Below are 23240 nucleotides of genomic sequence, written 5' to 3'. Positions count from 1 at the left end.
TATTCAGGAACGTGTAAAGACCTGACCCTCAGAATCTACCTTCTATTGACCCTGTTGACTCATCAGTAGGAAAGATTTGTTTCTCTTTTGGTCCATTCAACAACAGAGCGATACGAACCTTGTTTCAGCAGGATGTTGTACCTTATGTCATGCTTTATTAGAACAGATTTATTGATAATATCTGTTGGGAAAAAGTTTGGATGTTGCCACACACATACCTACTTGTTTAACAAAATTAAGGAAGTTTCCTTTAAAATTATTCATAAATATTATCCTGCCAACCACTAAATGAAGAAGTTTAAGAAAAACATAAAGTCAAATTGCTCCTTTTGTAATGACCACCCAGAAACAGTGTTGCAACTTTTTTGGCATTGTATACATGTAAGAAAACTGTGGCAAGACATCAGTAGATTTATAATTGAACACATTTATGAAGATTTTACACTATTGTGGAGAGATGTACTGCTTGGATTCTTTACCTACAATAGAAATAAGCTGAAACAATTTTATGTAATTAATTTCATTATTCTTTTGGCCAAATTTCATATTCACAAATGTAAAATCACAGACAAAACACCACATTTTCTTACCTTACAAAAATAAATTGAACTGTATTTTAAAGCAATTAAATACTCTACTAACAAACAAAAAAACTCCCGGGTGGCGCAGTGGTCTAGGGCACTGCATCGCAGTGCTAGCTGCGCCACCAGAGTCTCTGGGTTCGCGCCCAGGCTGGGCTGGGTTCGCGCCCAGGCTCTGTCGCAGCCGGCCGCAACCGGGAGGTCCGTGGGGCGACGCACAATTGGCATAGCGTCGTCCGGGTTAGGGAGGGTTTGGCCGGTAGGGATATCCTTGTCTCAGTATGTAAAAATTTTATGAAATGTAAAAATGTAATAAAAAAATGTATGCACTCTACTGTAAGTCGCTCTGGATAAGAGCGTCTGCTAAATGACTAAAATGTAAATGTAAATGTAAAAAGCTGTTAGATGTATAAGTGTATGTACAGTTGAAGTCGGAAGTTTACATACACTTAGGTTGGAGTCATTAAAATTCGTTTTTCAACCACTCCACAAATTTCTTGTTAACAAACTATAGTTTTAGCAAGTCGGTTAGGACATCTACTTTGTGCATGACACAAGTAATTATTCCAGCAATTGTTTACAGACAGATTATTTCCCTTATAATTCAATGTATCACAATTCCAGTGTGTCAGAAGTTTACATACACTAAGTTGACTGTGCCTTTAAACAGCTTGGAAAATTCCAGAAAAAGATGTCATGGCTTAATAAGCTTCTGATAGGCTAATTGACATAATTTGAGTCAATTGGAGGTGTACCTGTGGATGTATTTCAAGGCCTGCCTTCAAACTCAGTCACTCTTTGCTTGACATCATGGGAAAATCAAAAGAAATCAGCCAAGACCTCAGAAAATAAATTGTAGACCTCCACAAGTCTGGTTCATCCTTGGGAGCAATTTCCAAATGCCTGAAGGTACCACATTCATCTGTACAAACAATAGTAAGCAAGTATAAACACCATGGGACCACGCAGCCATCATACCGCTCAGGAAAGAGACGCGTTCTGTCTCCTAGCGATGAACGTACTTTGGTGCGAAAAGTGCAAATCAATCCCAGAACAACAGCAAAGGACCTTGTGAAGATGCTGGAGGAAACGGGTACAAAAGTATCTATATCCACAGTAAAACAAGTCCTATATCGACATAACCTGAAAGGCCGCTCAGCAAGGAAGAAGCCACTGCTCCAAAACCACAATAAAAAAGCCAGACTACAGATTGCAACTGCACATGGGGACAAAGATCATACTTTTTGGAGAAATGTCCTCTGGTCTGTTGAAACAAAAATAGAACTGTTTGACCATAATGACCATCGTTATGTTTGGAGGAAAAAGAGGGACACTTGCAAGCCGAAGAACACCATTCCAACCATGAAGCACGGGGGTGGCAGCATCATGTTGTGGTGGTGCTTTGCTGCAGGAGGGACTGGTGCACTTCACAAAATAGATGGCTCATGAGGAAGGAGAATTATGTGGATATATTGAAGCAACATCTCAAGACATCAGTCAGGAAGTTAAAGCTTGGTCGCAAATGACCCAAGCTAACTTTCAAAGTTGTGGCAAAATGGCTTAACGACAACAAAGTCAAGGTATTGGAGTGGCCATCACAAAGCCCTGACCTCAATCCTATAGAAAATGTGTGTGCAGAACTGAAAAAGCGTGTGTGAGCAAGGAGGCCTACAAACCTGACTCAGTTACACCAGCTCTGTCAGGAGGAATGGGCCAAAATTCACCCAATTTATTATGGGAAGCTTGTGGAAGGCTACCCGAAACGTTTGACCCAAGTTAAACAATTTAAAGGCAATGCTTGAGTGTATGTAAACTTCTGACCCACTGGGAATGTGATGAACAAAATAAAAGCTAAAATAAATAATTCTCTATACTATTATTCTGACATTTCACAGGGACAGGGAATTTTTACTAGGATTAAATGTCAGGAAATGTGAAAATCTGAGTTTAAATGTATTTGGCAAAGATGTATGGTCAGGTCGAAAAGCATTAAACATTTATGGCAATTTAGCTAGCTAGCTTGCAGTTGCTGGCTAATTTGTCCTATTTAGCTAGCTAGCTTGCTGTTGCTAGCTAATTTGTCCTGGGATATAAACATTGAGTTGTTATTTTACCTGAAATGCACGAGGTCCTCTAGTCGGACATATACTCCACACATAAAAATGGTCAACCGAATCGTTTCTAGTCATCTCTCCTCCTTCCAGGCCTCTTTTTCTTCTTTGGACTTCATATGGCAATTGACAATAAAGGTGCATTACCACAACTGACCTCAGTTCATCTTTCAATCACCCACGTGGGTATATCTTCCTCAAAACCAATGAGAAGATGGTATATGCTTCTAAAAACCAATGAGGAGATGGGAGAGGCAGGACTTGCAGCGCGTTCTGCGTTACAAATAGAATCAACTTCTATTGTAGCGCCTGGCAACGCAGATGCTCGTTGGCACGCGCGAGCAGTGATTGAATAACGTGTGCACATTTATTTTGCAACGCTCGCGCACGCAACGTGACCCGTGTGGTCGGCATGTTAGCCTATTCCCAGATATGTTTGTCTTGCCAACTCCTATGGCTATTGACTTGGCAGATCTGGGACCAGGTTTAATTCTTGTCTCATTGACATTTCAGCCCATTTGGAACAGAACCTTCTTCCAACCATAAACAGATGTATTTCACAGTTTGAGTGAAACAGAGAACAGTGATATTCTTCTATAAACCCTGTTGCCTCAGTTCAGAAGTATCTCATCTAAGATTTTTACCCATAGTACAACCACCCACATCTTATGACCCCTTGTCTTTGTCTCTCTTCCTCAGTTGTCAGATACCGCTTTGTGCTGACCACTACATGCTAAAGTACCTGGAGTCCATCTCAGACCAGATCCCCTCTCACACCATGACCTCCCTGAGGCAGAGGCTCGGCCTATGAATGGCTGACCAGGGAGCGGAGACCCACGCTGGCCCTCCCTCAGTCAGGTAAGGGCCTACATTTCAACAGCTGTTGCCAGGGTGATACATTAACCGGGATTATTTTGTCAGATGAGTGTGTGTGTGGGTGCATGCATATAAACCAGACCCCTCCAACAGTATACTCCTTCCTCTCCCTTCTTTCTTCAGATGACATCAGAGTGGAACCCTCTTCTTGATGTCATGAAACATATTACTCCCCTCCACATTTCCTCCTCTTTACTCCCTAACAGAACATCCTTACTCCCTTCCCTCAGACTGTGAACCAAGGTAAGTACGCCGTTGTTGCTTTGACAAAGTCATTTCTGAAGATTATTTATTGCATGTGGTTAGTGATTCATTAAGGCCAAAAAATATATTAATTGTCCCTCACCTGTCCAGCTCCCCCCTCAGACCTCCTCCTCCAATGAGCTATCAGATAAATTGAGGAAGCAAGGAAGGAGGTTGCAAGGATTTGACAGCCATACAAAACAGATTTGCATCATGGTAATTGCAAATGATCAGTTATTTTTTATATTTTAGTGTGTAGTGTACCACACATCAGTGTTATGGTTGAAAGATTAATTTAATGTAAAAAAAAAAATAACAGTTGAGACCACCACAATTGAGAAAAAAGCATTATTTAATCAAGTAATAATAGATAATTCTTTAACAAAAATAATGGGAATGGCATGCGGTATTATCCAACATACATGGTCATCAGGATGGGCATGGTTTGTGTCGTGACCACAGCATGAGCACAACGCGGTCCGAGTAACACCGACCATGACCCAGAAGAAAGGGCCAAGGAGTAACCAGAGCCCCATGATTGGTCCAATATCAACCTTGTCCCACCCATTCTACACACTACCCATCACTGACTGGGTAGCATCAAAGCCAGCACATTTGGATGTCCCTCTAGGGCCAACATAGTATCAGCACCACATTACCAGGGTCGTATTTATTAGGGCACGAAACATTAAAACATTTATCAACGGAAAATGAAAACGTGCGTTTCTTATTGGACAAGTCCAGATAGTGCCTCAATGTTTCAATCCATTTGGTGCCTAATGAATACGACCAATGCTAAAAACAAAAAGCGAAGCCTGCTCATTCAACAGCGACAAGAGCTCAAAATCAGCTGCGGTGACATTTCGACAAACACTACACCAATACAGTACTTAACGCATGAGGCATCACATTCAATATGACACATACAGTGTGCCAAACAAACAACATATTCATCGTTCTGTATACAAAGGGAGCTCCAAAAACAGAGTGGCCATAGCAGGCGGTGTGGGTGTATAAAAAAAAAACAATACTGATAGTAGAGAGAGTAAATGTCTGTTCAGGGCTCAAGGGGGGGGTTTGGTTTTTGGATTTTCATCCAGCATTTTTAAAGCCGTGTTGTGTCCATAGCGGCAGACCCAGGCCCCGCGTCACCTCCGGAACACGCAAAACAGGAAGAGGATGAACCGTGTGGGACCAGTTTCCTGTTCCTCTGATTGATAAGCCATATAAATCAGGGCCACTGTTAGGGCAGCCATTCCGGGTAGAGCCATTAGGGGGCCTTGATCTTCTTGGGCCGAGGAGAGGCTCCATTCTCGGCTTTGATCACGCCATTTTCATGGTGGCCAACTGTAAGAGGGAGGGGAGGAGAGGAGGGCATACACACATGAACAAATAGTAATCAACGTGTTATAGGTAGCTGCAATAGAATGGCTTCAACTCTTACCATTGACTATCTTCTAACTTGAAAACTCTTGTTACAAATCAACCTACTGATCTAGAACAATGACATAAGATGTGCGATAAACCCATCCTAAAGTGCGTGTCCACTCACGGGAGTCTCTCTTAAGAGGTCGGGGGGTTTGCTTGGCAGCGGCCCTCTTCCTAGAGGCTTGTTCGTGTCTGAACTCTCGCCACCGCCTCAGCTGGTAACGGATAAACTTCCACAGGAGCCAGGACTGGGTCAGACACACCAGCAACAGCACAGTCATCCTATACAGAGGGATGATAGAGAGGGTTACGGAGAGAGTGGTGTGTGCGTTTGTGTGAGAGAGGGAGGGAGAGACATATTATTAGTGTGCACACACATGTGTGTGTGTGTGTGTGTGTGTGGAGCAATTTGTGTACATTAGACATAGAAGTACGCTGTTCAAGACAGCCATCAAAAATCTCTTACCGTATCAGCACAGTGTTAAAGTTGCCCAAGTCCCAGTCCAGTCCCTGGTTTTCAGCGCGGGCCAACCCAAAGCCCACAGCCAGGAACATAAGAGTAAGGGTCACCATCCGCGTGAACACAAAGCACACCGCCCACACGTCAAACCTGGACACACACCGAACATGACATAAATGGATTGTGATTATGCTAGGATTGATTGCATATGGCATGCAGTGCCATTAAAGGTAGTCAGCAATAAGATGTCATTATACACATCAGGGAGATTTACAGCATTTTTAGAAAACAACAAAATTGAGATTTGCCAAGAATGTAGATATTGGGAAGAGCCAATAGTGAGAGTCGTGGCAGGTTGTATTTCAGGAAGTCACCCCACTGTGTCTGGTTATGTCACATTGCATAGTTTACCTTTAATGAAGTGCTGTTTATACAGTTGAAGTTATACACTAAGTTGACTGTGCCTTTAAACAGCTTAGAAAATTCCAGAAAATTATGTCATGGCTTTAGAAGCTTCAGATAGGCTAATTGACATAATTTGAGTCAATTGGAGGTGTACCTGTGGATGTATTTCAAGGCCTACCTTCAAACTTAGCGCCTCTTTGCTTGACATCATGGGAAAATTTAAATAAGCTAAAACCTCAGGAAAAATATTGTAGACCTCCAGAAGTCTTGTTCATCTTTGGGAGCAATTTCCAAATGCCTGAAGGTACCATGTTCATCTGTACAAACAATAGTACGCAAGTTTAAACACCATGGGACCACACAGCCATCATACCGCTCAGGAACGAGTTGTGTTCTGTCTCCTAGAGATGAACGTACTTTGGTGCGAAAAGTGCAAATCAATCCCAGAACAGCAGCAAAAGACCTTGTGAAGATGCTGGAGGAAACAGGTACAAAAGTATCTATATCCACAGTAAAACAAGTCCTATATTGACATAACCTGAAAGGCAGCTCAGCAAGGAAGAAGCCACTGCTCCAAAACCGCCATAAAAAAAACAGACTATGGTTTGCAACTGCACATGGGGACAAAGATCGTACTTTTTGGAGAAATGTCCTCTGGTCTGATGAAACAAAAATAGAACTGTTTGGCAATACTGACCATCGCTATGTTTGGAGCAAAAAGGGGGAGGCTTGCAAGCCGAAGAACACCATCCCAACCATGAAGCACGGGGGTGGCAGCATCATGTGGTGGGGGTGCTCTGCTGCAAGAGGGACTGGTGCACTTCACAAAATAGATGGCATCATGAGGAAGGAGAATTATGTGGATATATTGAAGCAACATCTCAAGACATCAGTCAGGAAGTTAAAGCTAGGTCACAAATGGGTCTTCCAAATGGACAATGACCCCAAGCATACTTCCGAAGTTGTGTCAAAATGGCTTAAGGAAAACAAAATCAAGGTATTGGAGTGGCCATCACAAAGCCCTGACCTTAACCCTATAGAACATTTGTTGGCAGAACTGAAAAAGTGTGTGAGAGCAAGGAGGCCTACAAACCTGACTTAGTTACACCAGCTCTGTCAGGAGGAATGGGCCAAAATTCACCAAACTTATTTTGGGAAGCTTGTGGAAGGCTACCCGAAACGTTTGACCCAAGTTAAACAATTTAAAGGCAATGCTACCAAATACTAATTGAATGTATGTAAACTTCTGACCCACTGGGAATGTGATGAACAAAATAAAAGCTTAAATAAAAATCACTCTACACTATTATTCTGACATTTCACATTCTTAAAATAAAGTGGTGATCCTAACTGACCTAAGACAGGGAATTTTTACTCGGATTACATGTCAGGAATTGTGAAAAACTGAGTTGAAATGTATTTGGCTAAGGTGCATGTAAACTTCCGACTTCAACTCTATCACATTCAAATATGAATAGCACTTCATTAAAAAGGTAGACCCCGCAACATGTTGTTTTGCAGTTGGAAGTAAATGTAAGTAGCCATAGGCTCCTGGGCGCTCTCCTGATTCTGTGACGTGAAGCAGCATGATGTACAAGTACACCCTGGACAGGACGATAGTCAATCACAGGCCATTAGCCCAAATCCATCTGAGTGCCAAGTAGAGAGGCATCGGGCACCATTTATAGAGTCTTTGGTATGACTCAACCAGGGATCCAAACCCCCTCCCCAACCTTCCAATCTCAGGACGGACACTAAGCACAAGGACACCGAGTTGGAAGTATGAACTCACATCTTTTGGTGGCTCTCATCAGTGAAGTAGAACATCCTTGCGATGTGGAAGCTCATCTCGGACAGGTACTGGAGGCAGAGGAGCACCAGGCCCACACGACTCAAACTGGGGGAGGGGGAGAGAGGAGGGGGCGGTGAGGGAGAAGGACATGGTTATGCATGTGTTATGAAGTCCTTATGCAAGTACAACTTTGGAGTAAATATGAATATGGCAACTCTCAGGTGCTCTTAAGGTATAGGTGCTTATATATGCTAATGTAAAGTGCCATCAGAAAGTTCTCATACCCCTTGACTTATTCCACAATTTGTTGCATAACTGCCTGAATTCAAAACGGATTAAATAAAAAACAATCTTCACCTGTCGACACACAATACCTCATAAATGACAAATTGAAAACACGTTTTGGAGACAATTTAGCAAATGTATTGAAAATTAAATACAAAAAAACCTATTCACACTCCTGGGTCAATACATGTTAGAATCACCTTTGGTATCAATTACAGCTATGACACTTTCTGGGTAAGTCTGCAAGAGTGTCGCACACCTGGATAATACCATATTTGCACATTATTCTTAAAAAAAAGTATATTTAAGCTGTCAAGTTGATTGTTGATCCTTTCTAGACAGCCATTTTCAAGTCTTGACAAAGATTGTCTAGCTGATTTAAGTCAAAACTAACTAGGCCACTCAGGGACATTCAATGTCATCTTGGTAAGCAAGTCCATGTACAGGTTATGCATGTGCTATGAAGTCCAACTCCATTGTTAGTATTGTGAATTTCAAACACAGATTCAACCACAAAGACCAGGGAGGTTTTCAATGCCTTGCAAAGAAGGGCACCTATTGGTAGATGGGAAAAAAAATTAAGCAGACATTGTAATATCCCTTTTGAGCATGGTGAAGTTATTAATTACACTTTGGATCAATACACCCAGTCACTACAAATATACAGGGATTTCATTCACAATGGTGACTTTGAAACAGTTAGAGTTTAATGGCTGTGATAGGAGAAAACTGAGGATGGATCAACAACATTGTAGTTACTCTGGTCTTTGTGGTTGAATCTGTGTTTGAAATTCACTGCTCGACTGAGGGAACTTACAGATAATTGTATGTGTGGGGTACAGAGATGAGGTAGTCATTCAAAATGAATGTAAAACACATATTGCACACAGAGTGCGTTCATGCAACTTATGTGACTTGTTAAGCACATTTTTACTCATGAACTTATTTAGGCTTGCCATAACAAAGGGGGTTGAATACTTATTGACTCAACACTTCAGCTTTTCATTATTAATGAACTTGTAGAAATTGTGAAAAACATAATTCCACTTTGACATTATGGGGTATTGTATGTATGCCAGTGACACAAAACCTCAACGTAATCCACTTTAAATTCAGGCTCTAACAACAAAATGTGAAAAAATTGCAGCGTGAGACAAGGAAGTGACAGCAGCGAAGTCCTGTATGGCAATACTTTGAGAAGTTAAATAAGAAGGTTGTGAAATGCAAACTTTGTGAGGTGGAATTGAGCTCCAGTGGCAGTACAGGTGCAATGCTGAAAGGGAGGCAAAGTGAGACCCAACCTGTTGCTGGCAGCAGTGCGATAAGGGATGGAATGAGAAATTTCACAGCACTGATTACATAAATGATTGCGGTTGATATGCAGCCATTGTCAATGGCATGTCTAGAACCAGACTACAAGATGTCATGTAGAAACAACTTTTATGAATTTCATAAAAATGGCAGTTTAAATGTTCTTAATGTTTATCAGATGGGGCCACAGTGTCTCCTGACCCCTCCTGTCTCAGCCTCCAGTATTTATGCTGCAGTAGTTTATGTGTCGGGAGGCTAGGGTCAGTCTGTTATATCTGGAGTACTTCTCCTGTCTTATCCGGTGTCCTGTGTGAATTTAGGTATGCTCTCTCTAATTCGCTCTTTCGGAGGACCTGAGCCCTAGGACCATGCCTCAGGACTACTTGGCATGATGACTCCTTGCTGTCCCCAGTCCACCTGGCCGTGCTGCTGCTCCAGTTTCAACTGTTCTGCCTGCGGCTATGGAACCCTGACCTGTTCACCGGATGTGCTACCTGAACCAGACCTGCTGTTTTCAACTCTCTAGAGACAGCAGGAGCAGTAGAGATACTCTTAATGATCGGCTATGAAAAGCCAACTGACATTTACTCCTGAGGTGCTGACCTGTTGCACCCTCAACAACCACTGTGATTATTATTATTATTATTATTATTTGACCATGCTGGTCATTTGTGAACATTTGAACATCTTGGCCATGTTCTGTTATAATCTCCACCCGGCACAGCCAGAAGAGGACTGGCCACCCCTCAGAGACTGGTTCCTCTCTAGGTTCCTTCCTAGGTTTTGCCCTTTCTAGGGAGTTTTTCCTAACAACCGTGCAATCTACACCTGCATTACTTGCTGTTTGGGGTTTTAGGCTGGGTTTCTGTACAGCACTTTGAGATATCAGCTGATGTAAGAAGGGTTATATAAATACATTTGATTTGATCATTTGTCACATCCCAACTGTAGCTTCTACATGTGCTTACTTGAGCAGGTATGCTGCGGAGACGTGCAGCAGGTAGAGACAGATGTACTGCAGCTGGCGAGGGATCTCTTCCTGAGGACAACAACACAGAGCAGTCACATCAGGAGTGGGTTCCCAACCTTTTTTTGAACCATGGCACAACTTGATGGGATTAAAAATTCTGTATTTAGTGGTAAACATGAGTGGTAATGGCCAGGGGTTGGAACCGATTCAGGGAACAGAACAGCAGAATATAACAAAAATGTCATGAAACAGATTCAGAACAGTGAAGGAAAGTGATCTACACAGTACCAGAACAGAACCGTTACTTTAAAAACAGGGGAATCAGTTAATAACGTTATTTTACGTTCCGGATATATTTTTTTTCCAGTCCCACCAAAAAAACGCAACAAAGTGCCTATGATCTGAAAAGGCAGCCAATCGATCAATAATATAATAACTTTTAGCAAAAATATTTATTTTCAATTTAAAATCTATAGAAACAATGAGAATGGAAAGGGTTCAGAGCTTTAGTGAAACATCACAGCTGAAAAATATATGGCAAATAGAAATCCATTAAGGATGGTGTAGAGATAGATGGGAGGGGTTGAATGGAGCTGAAGGTTGGGACTAATAACAACAAGATAACCAATGTAAAACATATTATGCCTGTAAAACATATTTAGGTTAGGAACTTGTTTGAAAGAGTACAGTTTGAAAGATAGGGAAAATAGAAATCCTACTGGATGGGCATCATAAATATATGGGAGAGGTTGAGGACGGACGAGTTAAAAACAAACAAAACTATCGTAAAATAAACTGTCCATAAAATGTATATAGTATGTATAAGCTGGAAATACAGGCCTGAGTGTTGTTGTTCACTAGTTTGCTCCAATAGGGGGAGGGGTGGTAGGGTAATAAAGAAAATAAACCCAGGAAAAAAAGATACGTCCTCTCACGGTCAACTGCGTTTATTTTCAGCAAACTTAACATGTGTAAATATTTGTATGAACATAACAAGATTCAACAACAGACATAAACTGAACAAGTTCCACAGACATGTGACTAACAGAAATGGAATAATGTGTCCCTAAACAAATGGGGGGGTCAAAATAAAAAGTAACAGTCAGGATCTGGTGTGGCCACCAGCTGCATTAAGTACTGCAGTGCATCTCCTCCTCATGGACTGCACCAGATTGCCAGTTCTTGCTGTGAGATGTTACCCCACTCTTCCACCAAGGCACCTGCAAGTTCCCGGACATTTCTGGGGGGGAAACGGCCCTAGCCCTCACCCTCCAATCCAACAGGTCCCAGACATGCTCAATGGGATTGAGATTCGGGCTCGTCGCTGGCCATGGCAGAACACTGACATTCCTGTCTTGCAGGAAATCACACACAGAACGAGCAGTATGGCAGGTGGCATTGTCATGCTGGAGGGTCATGTCAGGATGAGCCTGCAGGAAGGGTACCACATGAGGGAGGAAGATGTCTTCCCTGTAACGCACAGCGTTGAGATTGCCTGCAATGACAAGTCCGATGATGCTGTGACACACCGCCCCAGACCATGACGGACCCTCCACCTCCACCTCAATCCCGCTCCAGAGTACAGGCCTTGGTGTAACGCTCATTTCTTCGACGATAAACGCAAATCCAACAGTCACCCCTGGTGAGACAAAACGGCGACTCGTCAGTGAAGACCACTTTTTGCCAGTCGTGTCTGGTCCAGTGACGGTGGATTTGTGCCCATAGGCGACGTTGTTGCCGGTGATGTAAGGCAGGTCCTCACCAGACAACAGGCCTACAAGCCCTCAGTCCAGCCTCTCTCAGCCTATTGCAGACAGTCTAAGCACTGATGGAGGGATTGTACGCACAATCCTGATGTAACTCGGGCAGTTGTTGCCATCCTGTACCTGTCCCGCAGGTGTGCCGTTCGGATGTACAGATCTAGTGCAGGTGTTGTTACACATGGTCTACCACTGCGAGGACGATCAGCTGTCCGTCCTGTCTCCCTGTAGCGCTGTCTTAGGCGTCTCACAGTATGGACATTGCAATTTATTGCCCTGGCCACATCTGCAGTCCTCATGCCTCCTTGCAGCATGCCTAAAGCATGTTCACGCAGATGAGCAGGGAACCTGGGCATCTTTCTTTTGGTGTTTTTCAGAGTCAGTAGTAAGGCCTCTTTAGTGTCCTAAGTTTTCATAACTGTGACCTTAATTGCCTACCGTCTGTAAGCTGTTAGTGTCTTAACGACCGTTCCACAGGTGCATGTTCATTAATTGTTTATGGTTCATTGAACAAGCATGGGAAACAGTGTTTAAACCCTTTACAATGAAGATCTGTGAAGTTATTTGGATTTTTACAAATTATCTTTGAAAGACAGGGTCCTGAGTTTATATTTGCAAAAAATATTGTGCCTATGCAACACCCTCACTCAGAAATGTATTCCAGTGTCTGCCTGCCAGCTGAAATATTTTGCCAGTGTGTGTGTAGGCCCTTCCCCCTCCAAAGCATAGTCTAGGAGCCTACTGACGTTACAAGCTTGATTCAGAAATGTTATATTAAAGAATGGATTAACCTTTTCAATACTAGTTAAGAGTACTGTAGTTATCACGTTTAACATTGGATTTATTAACTACATGTTTTTATTTAAACTCTGGTGCCGCTCTGCACAAGCTTGTCAACTAGTTAGCTAGCTGTTCCAACGTTAAGCCAACTTTCTGAAGTTCAAAGACATTAATTGAGATAATCCATATCATAAGATGCCCAGCGCTCGCTCGCCTGCATTCTGTCAACCAGCTTCACCTGGAATGCTTTTCCAACAGTTTTGAAGGAGTTTCCACATATGTTGAGCACTTGTTGGCTGGGCATCTTATGTCCAACTCATCCCAAACCATCTCAATTTGGCTGAGGTCAGGTGATTGTGGAGGCCAGGTCATCTGATGCAGCACTCCATCACTCTCATTCTTGGTCAAATAGGCCTTATACAGTCTGGAGATGTGTTGGGTCATTGCCCTGTTGTTAAAACACATGATAGTCGCACTAAGCCCAAACCAGATGGGATGGCATATCGCTGCAGAATGCTGTGTTAGCCATGCTGGTTAAGTGTGCCTTGAATTCTAAATAAATCACAGACCGTGTCACCAGCAAAGCACAGCAACACCATCACACCTCCTCCTCCACGCTTCACGGTGGGAACTACACATGCGGAGATCTGTTCACCTACTCTGCATCTCACAAAGACACAGTGGTTGGAATCAGAAGTCTCAAATTTGGACTCATCAGACCAAAAGGAAAGATTTCCACCGGTCTAATGTCCATTGCTCGTGTTTCTTGGCCCAAGCAAGTCTCTTCTTTTAGTAGTGGTTTCTTTGCAGCAATTCGACCACGAAGGCCTGATTCACGCACGTCTCCTCCGAACAGTTGATGTTGAGATGTGTCTGTTACTTGAACTCTGAAGCATTTATTTGGGCTGCAATTTCTGAGGCTGGTAACTCAAGAGATAACTCTGGGTCTTCCTTTCCTGTGGCGGTCCTCACGAGAGCCAGTTTCATCATATCGTTTGATGGTTTTCGTGACTGTTCTTGTCATAATATGGACTCATGAAGCTGGTTGAGAGAATGCCAAGAGTGTGCAAAGCTGTCAAGGAAAAGGGTGGCTACTTTTTATATTTGGGATTCTTCAATATTTAGATGTATTTAACACTTTTTTGGTTACTACATGATTCCATATTTGTTATTTCATAGTTTAGATGTCTTCACTATTATTCTACAATGTAGAAAATAGTAAAATAAAGAAAAACCCTTGAATTAGTAGGTGTGTCCAAACTTTCGACTGGTACTGTATATAGGGGATACAACCAACCCAGCTCTGCAGAAATTGCTGCAGAGACAGAATCATTAGATCATTTGTTTTGTTAGGAATGGTTGAAGAATTGCAACATTTACCTGGAGATAACTCTGCAAATAGCACTGCTGGGTGATTTGAAAATTCAAAAAATCTAAATCAATCCTATAATATTATAATACTCTTGGCAAAAATGTTTGTCTTTAATTTACAATCTTTAGAAACTATGAGAATAGAAAGGTTCGGAAATGATTCAGACCTCTTCCCTTTTTCCACATTTTGTTAAGTTACAGCCTTATTCTCAAATGGACTAAATCAAAAAATGTCCTCAATCTACACACAATAACCAAGAAATTACGAAGTGAACAGTTTTAATTTATCAAATCTATTACAAATAAAAAAACTGAAATAAGTATTCAGACCCTTTGTTATGAGACTCGAAATTGAGCTCAGATGCATCCTGTTTCCATTGATCATCCCCTTGAGATGTTTCTACAACTTGATTGGAGTCCACCTGTGGTAAATTCAATTGATTGGACATGATTAGGATAGGCACACACCTGTCTATATAAGGTTCCACAGTTGACAGTGCATGTCAGAGGAAAAACCAAGCCATGAGGTAGAAGGAATTGTCCATAGGGCTCAGAGACAGGATTGTGTTGAAGCACAGATCTGGGGAAAGGTACCAAAACATTTCTGCAGCATTAAAGGTCCCCAAGAACACAGTGGCCTCCATCATTCTTAAATGGAAGAAGTTTGGAACCACCTAGAGCTGGCCTCCCGGCCAAACTAAGCAATCGGGGAGAAGGGCCTTGGTCAGGGAGGTGACCAAGAACCTGATGGTCAGTGACAGAGAACCAGAGATCTTCTGTGGAGATTGGAGAACCTTCCAGAAGGACAACCATCTCTGCAACACTCCACCAATCAGGCCTTTTTGGTAGAGTGGCCAGATGGAAGCCACTCTTCAATTAAAGGCACATGACAGCCCGCTTGGAGTTTGCCAAACGCCACCTAAAGGACTCTCACACTATGAGAAACAAGATTCTGTGGTCTGATGCAACCAAGATTGAACTCTTTGGCCTGAATGCCAAGCGTCACATCTGGAAGAAACCTGGCACCATCCCTACAGTGAAGCATAGTGGTGGCAGCATCATGCTGTGGGGATGTTTTCCAGCAGCAGGGACTGGGAGACTAGTCAGGATCAAGGGAAAGATGAACGTAGCAAAGTACAGAGATCCTTGATGAAAACCTGCTCCAGAGCGCTCAGGACCTCCGACTGGGTTCACATTCCAACAGGACAACGACCCTAACCACACAGCCAAGACAACGCAGGAGTGGCTTTGGGACAAGTCTCTGAATGTCCGTGAGTGGCCCAGCCATAGCCCGGACTTGAACCCGATCAAACATCTCTGGAGAGACCTAAAAATAGCTGTGCAGCGACGCTCCCATCCAACCTGACAAAGCTTGATAGGATATGCAGAGAAGAATAGAAGAAACTCTCCAAATACAGCTGTGCCAAGCTTGTAGCATCATACCCAAGAAGACTCAAAGCTGTAATCGCTGCCAAAGGTGCTTCAACAAAATACTGAGTAAAGGGTCTGAATACTTGTCATTGTGATAGTTTTTTTGTTTGTTGCTAAAATGTCTAAAAACCTGTTTTTGCTTTATCATTATGGGATATTGGGTAGATTAATGAGGGAGATAAACAACAATCAATTTTTAAATAAGGCTGTAACGTAACAAAATGTGGAAAAACTAAAGGGTTCTGAATACTTTCCAAATGCACTGTAGATGGGAGGGGTTGAGCGGAGCTGAAGGATGGGACTAGAAATAAACAAAATGTAACTATTGTGTTTATGCATGTATAAACTGGAAGTAGACGCTTAAGTGTTGTTGTCCATTAGTTTAATCAAATTACGGGAGAGATGGTAGGGTAAGGGGAAAATCTACTTTTTTTTTTAAATACACATATTTAGGGCTCAAGGCTGTATCACAACCGGCCGTGTTTGGGTGTCCCCTTGGCCCAGCATCGTCCGGGTTAGGGATTGGCCGGGGTAGGCCATCATTGTAAATAAGAATTTGTTCTTAATTGACTTGCCTATTTGAATAAAGGTTAAATAAAATATTTAATTTTTTGGTGTGGTTGGAAGTGATGCAGACAATTACATTGATGGAAGCCACAATCTGCCATATTAAAGCTGATCTATTCCCCCACCAAATCGTTTTTTTTGGGGGGGGGGGGGACCACTGCATTGTGCACGGTAGCAAAATGTTTTGTAATGAAAACAAAAACAATCGTTTCTTATTGAACAAATTCAGGTAGGTCCCTCCCCGTTTCTGCCGGCTTGCTTCCGTTTGGTTCTTATGGAATACATCTCAGTTACATCATCCTACTCTCTATTCATAAAGAAGGTCTGCATCTGGTTCTCTGTCAACGGGAATGTTAATGTTCAGAATGAGGTTATGTGGGTGTAAACTGATGTTGTATTAAGAGGATAGTTCACTCAAAATGACACATTCACATATTTGTTGCCTTACCTTGAAAGCAAAGCAGTCTATGGACAAGGAGATGAATTGCAACTTTCAAGGTGAGGAAGTAATATGTGATTTCGGTGAAAAAAGCATTTGAGAAAAAAAAGAAACCTGCACACTGCTCTTGATAGTGTTACTGCTCTTTAATAAGCCTTATGTATCGGCCTCATGGACTTCGTCAGAGCTTTTGTGAGTTAAATTCTTTTTTAGCACCCTTATGTAGACCTAGCCCCACCCACATCCGTTCCACGCATCGAATGGGGTCGGAGTTGAGGGAAAACAAATAAATGTTACCAAATATAACAATGTGCATTTCATAAATATTCAAATAAAGTGTGTACATAAATCGTATTAAACACGTCTGTAAAACCACAATGAGGACATCGACCTACCAAGCAAGTTTTCATAAATCATTGGGTACAGCGGAAGAAAAACATCGAAGTAATCTGAAATGGGGGCATAATTCATGGGCATTTCATCATTAAGACCTCTAGGAAATACTGCCTGGAGTGTGAAAATCAAAAAACATTATCTTTTAGTCAGAGTATTATATATCTTAACTTTTTCTATGCCACAAAATCTAAAAAAAGGTAGAAATGTAATGTTTTAGGTCATTTAACTATACTGTGACTGGATAATCCCTGTCATTAATCCTTATTTAACATTTATGTTCACAAATTCTCTTTTTGAGAGAACGAGAGGTTTTACCTTACATAACACAGCCCACATGGACATTTAATTATGTAGATAACCTGGGTGGTGGAGCACGTAATAATGTCATTTATTTGGAACCGTTTTCCTGTATGTGGGTGGCAGAAATATTCACACATCATCATATCATTACACTGTGCGCAACCCCTGCATCTATAAGAGGGCGTAAAAGAGCCTGGCTGATTTTCTTTTGTGGCTGGCAGTTGGCATGGACCAATTATCGCGTAAATTGCAACCTCTCCTATAAACAACAAGTGGTGGATTCTTAAATTCAGCTGGCAAAGCTGGGTCAGCGAAAAAGATAGCTCAGATGCCTTTTGAATGGTGAATAAGCCTTTGACATTTGGGTGGAAAATGCTTGTTATGAGGAATATGATGTGACAGAATTCCTTATTCAGACTAAAGGAAGATTTCATTCATTCATTTTCACACCAATATCACTCCTCCGTTTCTCACAGCTTCAGCACTGACCTTGCGTACTTTCTGGAAGTAGAGCTCAGGAAGGGCGTGAAGCCAGTAGGCCAGCTGAGTGAGGTAGAAGAACTTCACCTGAAACCTGCAGCACACACACAGAGGTTGTTTAAGGATATGGTGCAGAGCAGGGTTCTCCTGGCAACTTCGGTCCTGGAGAGCTATTGGGTGTGCAGGCTTTTGTTCCAGCCTTGCAGTAACATACCCGGTTCAGCGTAGAGAAGGAATGTTTAACCCATCATGAGAGGCCTACTAATAGTTACACCTGAGAAGAATACAATCTTACATCTTTACTGTACAATAAGATAAACTAAGTTACATTACCATTTTGCTAATGGTTATGGTTATCACAAGATATCTTGTTCGTGTCTGCGCCCTAAAGATCCTGGTCAAGAGTAGTGCACTGCACAAGGAATAAGGTGCCATTTGAGACGCAGACAGGAACAAGATACCCCTGTAATAGTGCCGAGTCATCATACCTCAGATGGACATGTGGGTAGTTCTCCCAAAGGCTGCTAGGGTGAAACAGGTATCCTTCCTGAAAAGGGAAAAGGGGAGACTTTAGTGGAAATCTTCATGTTGATTTGACTTTACACGACACTTTGGTGTGTTGGTGTGTGTGTGTCTTACTGTTATGAGTATGTAGAGACTCCACACGCTAGACACCAGGTGAAACACACACAGCTGGCCTGACTCATTAAACTTGGTGTTCTTGCTTTTCGAGAGATGGAGACGCCTATTCACTTTCTAAAAACAGAACCAAAGAAAGCATGTGATTAAAAACAGGTCGCAGATATCGTGGGAGACAGGTCGTGTCAAAATGGGTTTCATTTCCTGGTTCCATAGAAACATTGTCATTATGATACACAAGAAAGTGCACAGAAGAAAAAAAAAACCTATGACAACAAAAGATGCAAAGTGCCCTCTTTAACCACTCTGACGCACTTTGAGCAGAGACGTACCGTACAAGTGTTACCCCAGGGGTGTCAGGGGGACACAGTCGGTCTTCAACGAGCTCCGGAGGGCCGCATTGAAACGTGTTATGTTTCCTCGCTGTCAAAGTTGGCAAAAAAACGTCCTCTATCCATATTTGGGGGAAAAAATTATGCTCCCTGATTGTCTTACTTTCATTTCGGTGATTATTAGCGAGCTGAACAGTCAAGAAACTGTATGAATGTAGGTCCATTCTTTCGACAGAGTTTCGATATGGATTTATTCATTTTAAAGTATTTTGAGTTTGTTTACCCCACCCCCAAAATAAAAAAATGTCTTAAACCAAAGGTTTGACACCCGTGTTAAAACATTGTAAAACAGTTGATGATAGAGCTAGAGTGTGAAATAATATTACAATCCTTTTCCTGTTAGCCAGGGTCCCAGATCTTTTTGTACAGTCTTGCCAACTCTTATGGTCACTTTAATGCTAAACATAGGAGTTGGCAAGACAGCACAAACAGATCTAGCACCAGGGCCCCTATCCACAAAGTGTCTCAGAGTAAGAGTGCCGATCTAGCATAGATCATATTGAATAAGATTGTATGGACAGATCCTCAGTCAGCACTCCTACTCTGAAACACTTTGTGAATATGGCCCCAGACTACATCCCTGTGTTCTGGAGGTTTTGTATAGGAGAGGAGACAAAGACAACCCCATTTGACCTTGTGACCACATAATGATTCTGTGTGCAAGTAGGCCCAACAACCTTGATCTAAGGTCAGTTTTGTATTTCCAATTGAAATGGTTCATGCTACATTTGGCTGATCCTATCTCTGTGCATACAAGGGCAACTTCTACTCAGACCAGTCAGTCTCCATTGTTCCAGAGTTTAATCACCATTTTACCCATCAGTGTTCCCCTATCTACCATTGTATCGACAAGGCGGGCCACCCCACCTAGCCCCATTCCTCCAGTCTACAACATTTTGGCATCTATTGGTTTTAATTGGCAGACAGTTAAGATGCCAGAGTTTCTGGATGTTGCATTTAGAACACAAATACCCACAATGCAGTGAGGCTTGGTATTACTCACATCCAGGACGTACTCCTGCACCACAGCGTGGAGGATGATGGTGATGAAGAAATAGAAGAGGATGGTGGCCCAGTCCCGCCAGCCATACTGGTACAACGTCACCTCTCCCTCTGGACAGACAGACAGTGGAAGGCAGGTAGGCATAATGAGTGACAAAGGACAAACTCAAAGTACACACAAAGTAGGCTACAGCGAGGAATGCACCGATGACGACAGGTATGACAGAAACGGCAGATAAGCCTACTCTGATAAACAGGCTATGGCTGTGTCCCAAATGGCAACCTATTCCCTACATAGTGCACTACTTTTGACCAGAGCCCAATGGGCCCTGGACAAAGTAGTGTACTATATAGGGTATAGACTCATAGCTGATGTGGTAGTGTTGAATGGGGGTTGTGGCACAAACCTGGTGACTGGGTGCTGATGTTGTACTGGGGTTGAATAAACAGTATTGCAGTTTTTGCTGTTGCCTAGAAAAGAGAAGCATAACCACATTTAGGTTAGATATATGCTGAGATTAGATATCTAACGTTTTATGAAACTGCCAAGTGGCTTGCCTATGAATGACTTTCTTGTTTATGAAAGCAAGTAGACGGGCAAATATGGAGTGGATAAAGTTCTAGTAATGGACATGTGTGCATATGGCAGTCTTTTTACAGACTGTTTCCGTATAGCGTCATGTGGTGACGATTGACACAATTGGCATGCTGACTGCAGGAATGTCCACCAGAGCTGTTGCATGAGAATTTTGTTCATTTCTCTACCATAATCCACCTCCAACGTTGTTTTAGAGAATTTGGCAGTATGTCCAACCGGCCTCACAACTGCAGATCACGTGTAACCACGCCAGCCCAGGACCTCCACATTCCGGCTTCTTCACCTGCAGGATCATCTGAGACCAGCCACCCGGACAGCTGATGAAACTGAGGAGTATTTTTTTTGTCTGTAAGAAAGCGATTTTGTGGGGAAAAACTAATTCTGATTGGCTGGGACTAACTCCCAAGTGGGTGGGCCAATGCCCTCCCCTACCCACCCATGGCGGTGCCCCTGCTCAGTCATGTGAAATCCATAGATTAAGGCCTAACTAATTATTTTCAATTGAAGGATTTCCTTATATGAACTGTAAAATCGTCCAAATTGTTGTATGTTGCCTTTATATTTTTGTTGAGTATAGTTAGCTTGTACTAGCTACCTAGCATGTCCTAGCTGGCTAGTGTGCATGTAGAGATCTAATGCTAGTGGGCAAGGCATGCAGAGATCTAATGCTAATGGGCGTGGTATTGTTACAATAACCCTCAATGGCAGAGGGCGCGGCGAGTAGTTACTGCAGTCCACAGATAGATATTATTGAAAATGCAAACTTTTTTGCCTCTCAAACACCTCACACTTTTGGGGGGTAATTTGACGATGTTCTTCTAAAGTGAATTCCGAGGGGGACGGTGCTGTATATATATTTTAAAAAACGAGTCGTCTCGCCATGACGAAGGGATATGCCGTTTATTTTACGGTAAACTCGAGTGCACTTACAAGTTGCCAACATTCCACGCGCGCCAGGGTCACCTGGTGCCTTGTCAAAACTAAACCCCACCGAGTTCTAGTTTGCATGGGTCTATTCAGAGTGAACTGTTACCACAGTGACTTTCCGAGACGTGAAAGCTCAAGGAAACCCCCTCCATAGCCTATATGTAGCCTACACATGAAGGCCAATAGCTCGAAGGGGACTGAGAATACCGGATTGATACCTAAAAGTCACAGTAATGCAAATGACTTCGCCAAACGAACCGCAGACTAGGTTGTTTTTGACAGATTAGGCTACAGCAAGTGTTTCCCTACGTGTGAATTCATCAGCCGGCCTATGACGACCATTTTTTGTCGAAGTATTCAATTATCTAACCAAGTCGAAAGGGTACAACGCTAATCTAACATTTGTAATGTAATTAAAATGACAGCTCGGGCGCAAATAGAGCACAATTCGTGTCACGGTCAGTGCACAGAAAAACAAACACGTCTACTCTTTCATTGCAACATAACCCGCTGCAGCAGCGCTCAAACATTGAGACGTGGCAGTTAACGCGATCAAATTGGTGCAACGGGCTTCCTTCGTCGAAAAGCTTTGTCAACGGAACCAAGGGGCACTGAAAATGTAACGTTATTCGTTTATGGTAATTCGTTGTGCCTTAAATTAACCTTTCCTTGATGTCAAACACACCGAACTAGTTTGTTAAAGTTTAACGTCAATGAAAAAGTGCCATACTCTTAAGTTTTCAATTCTTACCAAACACACACTTTAAATTGGTTAATCGTAGGCTATGCAAAAACTTCTACATTTAAGACTGAACGAGTCCCGTTATAGCTGACAAAATGAGCTACTTTAGATGAACTACTGTAGCCTAGAAACAGACCGATGTCGAGATGAAGGAAATTATAGGAAGTTGTGCTGTAAAAATGTCCAGTCTTTCACTTCCACTTCATCGCTGTCAATTTGCACATAAACCGTGATCAAACGACGCAAAAGTGTGACTTTGTAACCCCGGGTAGCCAACGCTATTGCGTTGTAACAAAAACTGCAACATTGGATCTACCAACCACCGCCATATCTGCATAACATATTCAAATGATTAACAGTGTAGCCAACAGCGGTAGTAAAAGTTAGTTGCAACTGCTTTCACATAAAACAGATGAAAGATATTACATGACGTTCCAACTACATGCCATGGGAATATCTCATGGTTAAATCTGTTGCGGACCTGCCAACAAAAAACAGCTGAGGTAGACGAGGGAAAATTGGAATCAGAACTCATCTCACCTCAAACATCAATCCAATCAGAATGAAAATGACAAAACTAAAGACGATATCGGCATGATTCTGTATTACGAATTCCTGGCTGAAGAAGGGATAACTCTTGTTTCTCCTCCGGAATGCCATTTCAGCAGAATGACTTTTTCCCGAGTTTTTACTTTATCCAACAAAAAAAAACTGACTGCGAAGTTCAGGAGTTAACTTTCCCCTTGTTCTGCGCATGTGCAACCTCTAAAAGGGGACGTTTAGAAAATTCCTCATTAAAGGTAAGGCTAAGTGAAATTCCTTCCTTTCTAGCAACTTCAGAATTACAGAATGCTGCAGAACATTCAAAGCATTTTCTTATTTACAACAAAAACGAAATGTTTGAAGTGATTTGAATGTAAAAATAGTTCGATGATCGAGCTTGTTTAAGTCACC

At 42.3% G+C, this 23240-nt stretch overlaps 1 protein-coding gene across 1 annotated transcript; it reads right to left on the bottom strand.

Annotated features, from left to right (window-relative positions):
• Positions 1–4141: 4141 nt before the first annotated feature.
• Positions 4142–23044, bottom strand: LOC120019599 (translocating chain-associated membrane protein 2-like). The gene is made up of 11 exons (XM_038962926.1): positions 22827–23044; positions 20427–20490; positions 20021–20130; positions 18626–18742; positions 18475–18533; positions 17996–18080; positions 10461–10531; positions 7897–8001; positions 5706–5849; positions 5364–5521; positions 4142–5158 (listed from the first exon to the last, which is right to left on the bottom strand). Exons 1-11 carry the CDS (start codon positions 22944–22946, stop codon positions 5082–5084), a joined length of 1110 nt encoding a protein of 369 aa, XP_038818854.1. The 5' UTR covers positions 22947–23044; the 3' UTR covers positions 4142–5081.
• Between the last annotated feature and the right edge of the window lie 196 nt (positions 23045–23240).

The sequence above is a fragment of the Salvelinus namaycush genome, chromosome 24 (genome assembly GCF_016432855.1).
Source record: "Salvelinus namaycush isolate Seneca chromosome 24, SaNama_1.0, whole genome shotgun sequence".
Taxonomy (NCBI): domain Eukaryota; kingdom Metazoa; phylum Chordata; class Actinopteri; order Salmoniformes; family Salmonidae; genus Salvelinus; species Salvelinus namaycush.
The sequence above is the reverse complement of the archived record's forward strand: the minus strand, read 5'-3'. Positions and strand labels throughout refer to the sequence as shown.

What these genes read in the sequence shown, in the direction of transcription:
- LOC120019599 (XM_038962926.1), bottom strand. Translation starts at nt 22,946, where the DNA reads ATGGCATTCCGGAGGAGAAACAAGAGTTATCCCTTCTTCAGCCAGGAA. An exon ending in TGATTGGATTGATGTTTGAG is followed by an intron (nt 20,491 to 22,826) that starts GTGAGATGAGTT and finishes TCTCTTTTCTAG; the next exon opens with GCAACAGCAAAAACTGCAAT. An exon ending in TCCGCAGCATACCTGCTCAA is followed by an intron (nt 8,002 to 10,460) that starts GTAAGCACATGT and finishes CCCCTCCCCCAG; the next exon opens with TTTGAGTCGTGTGGGCCTGG.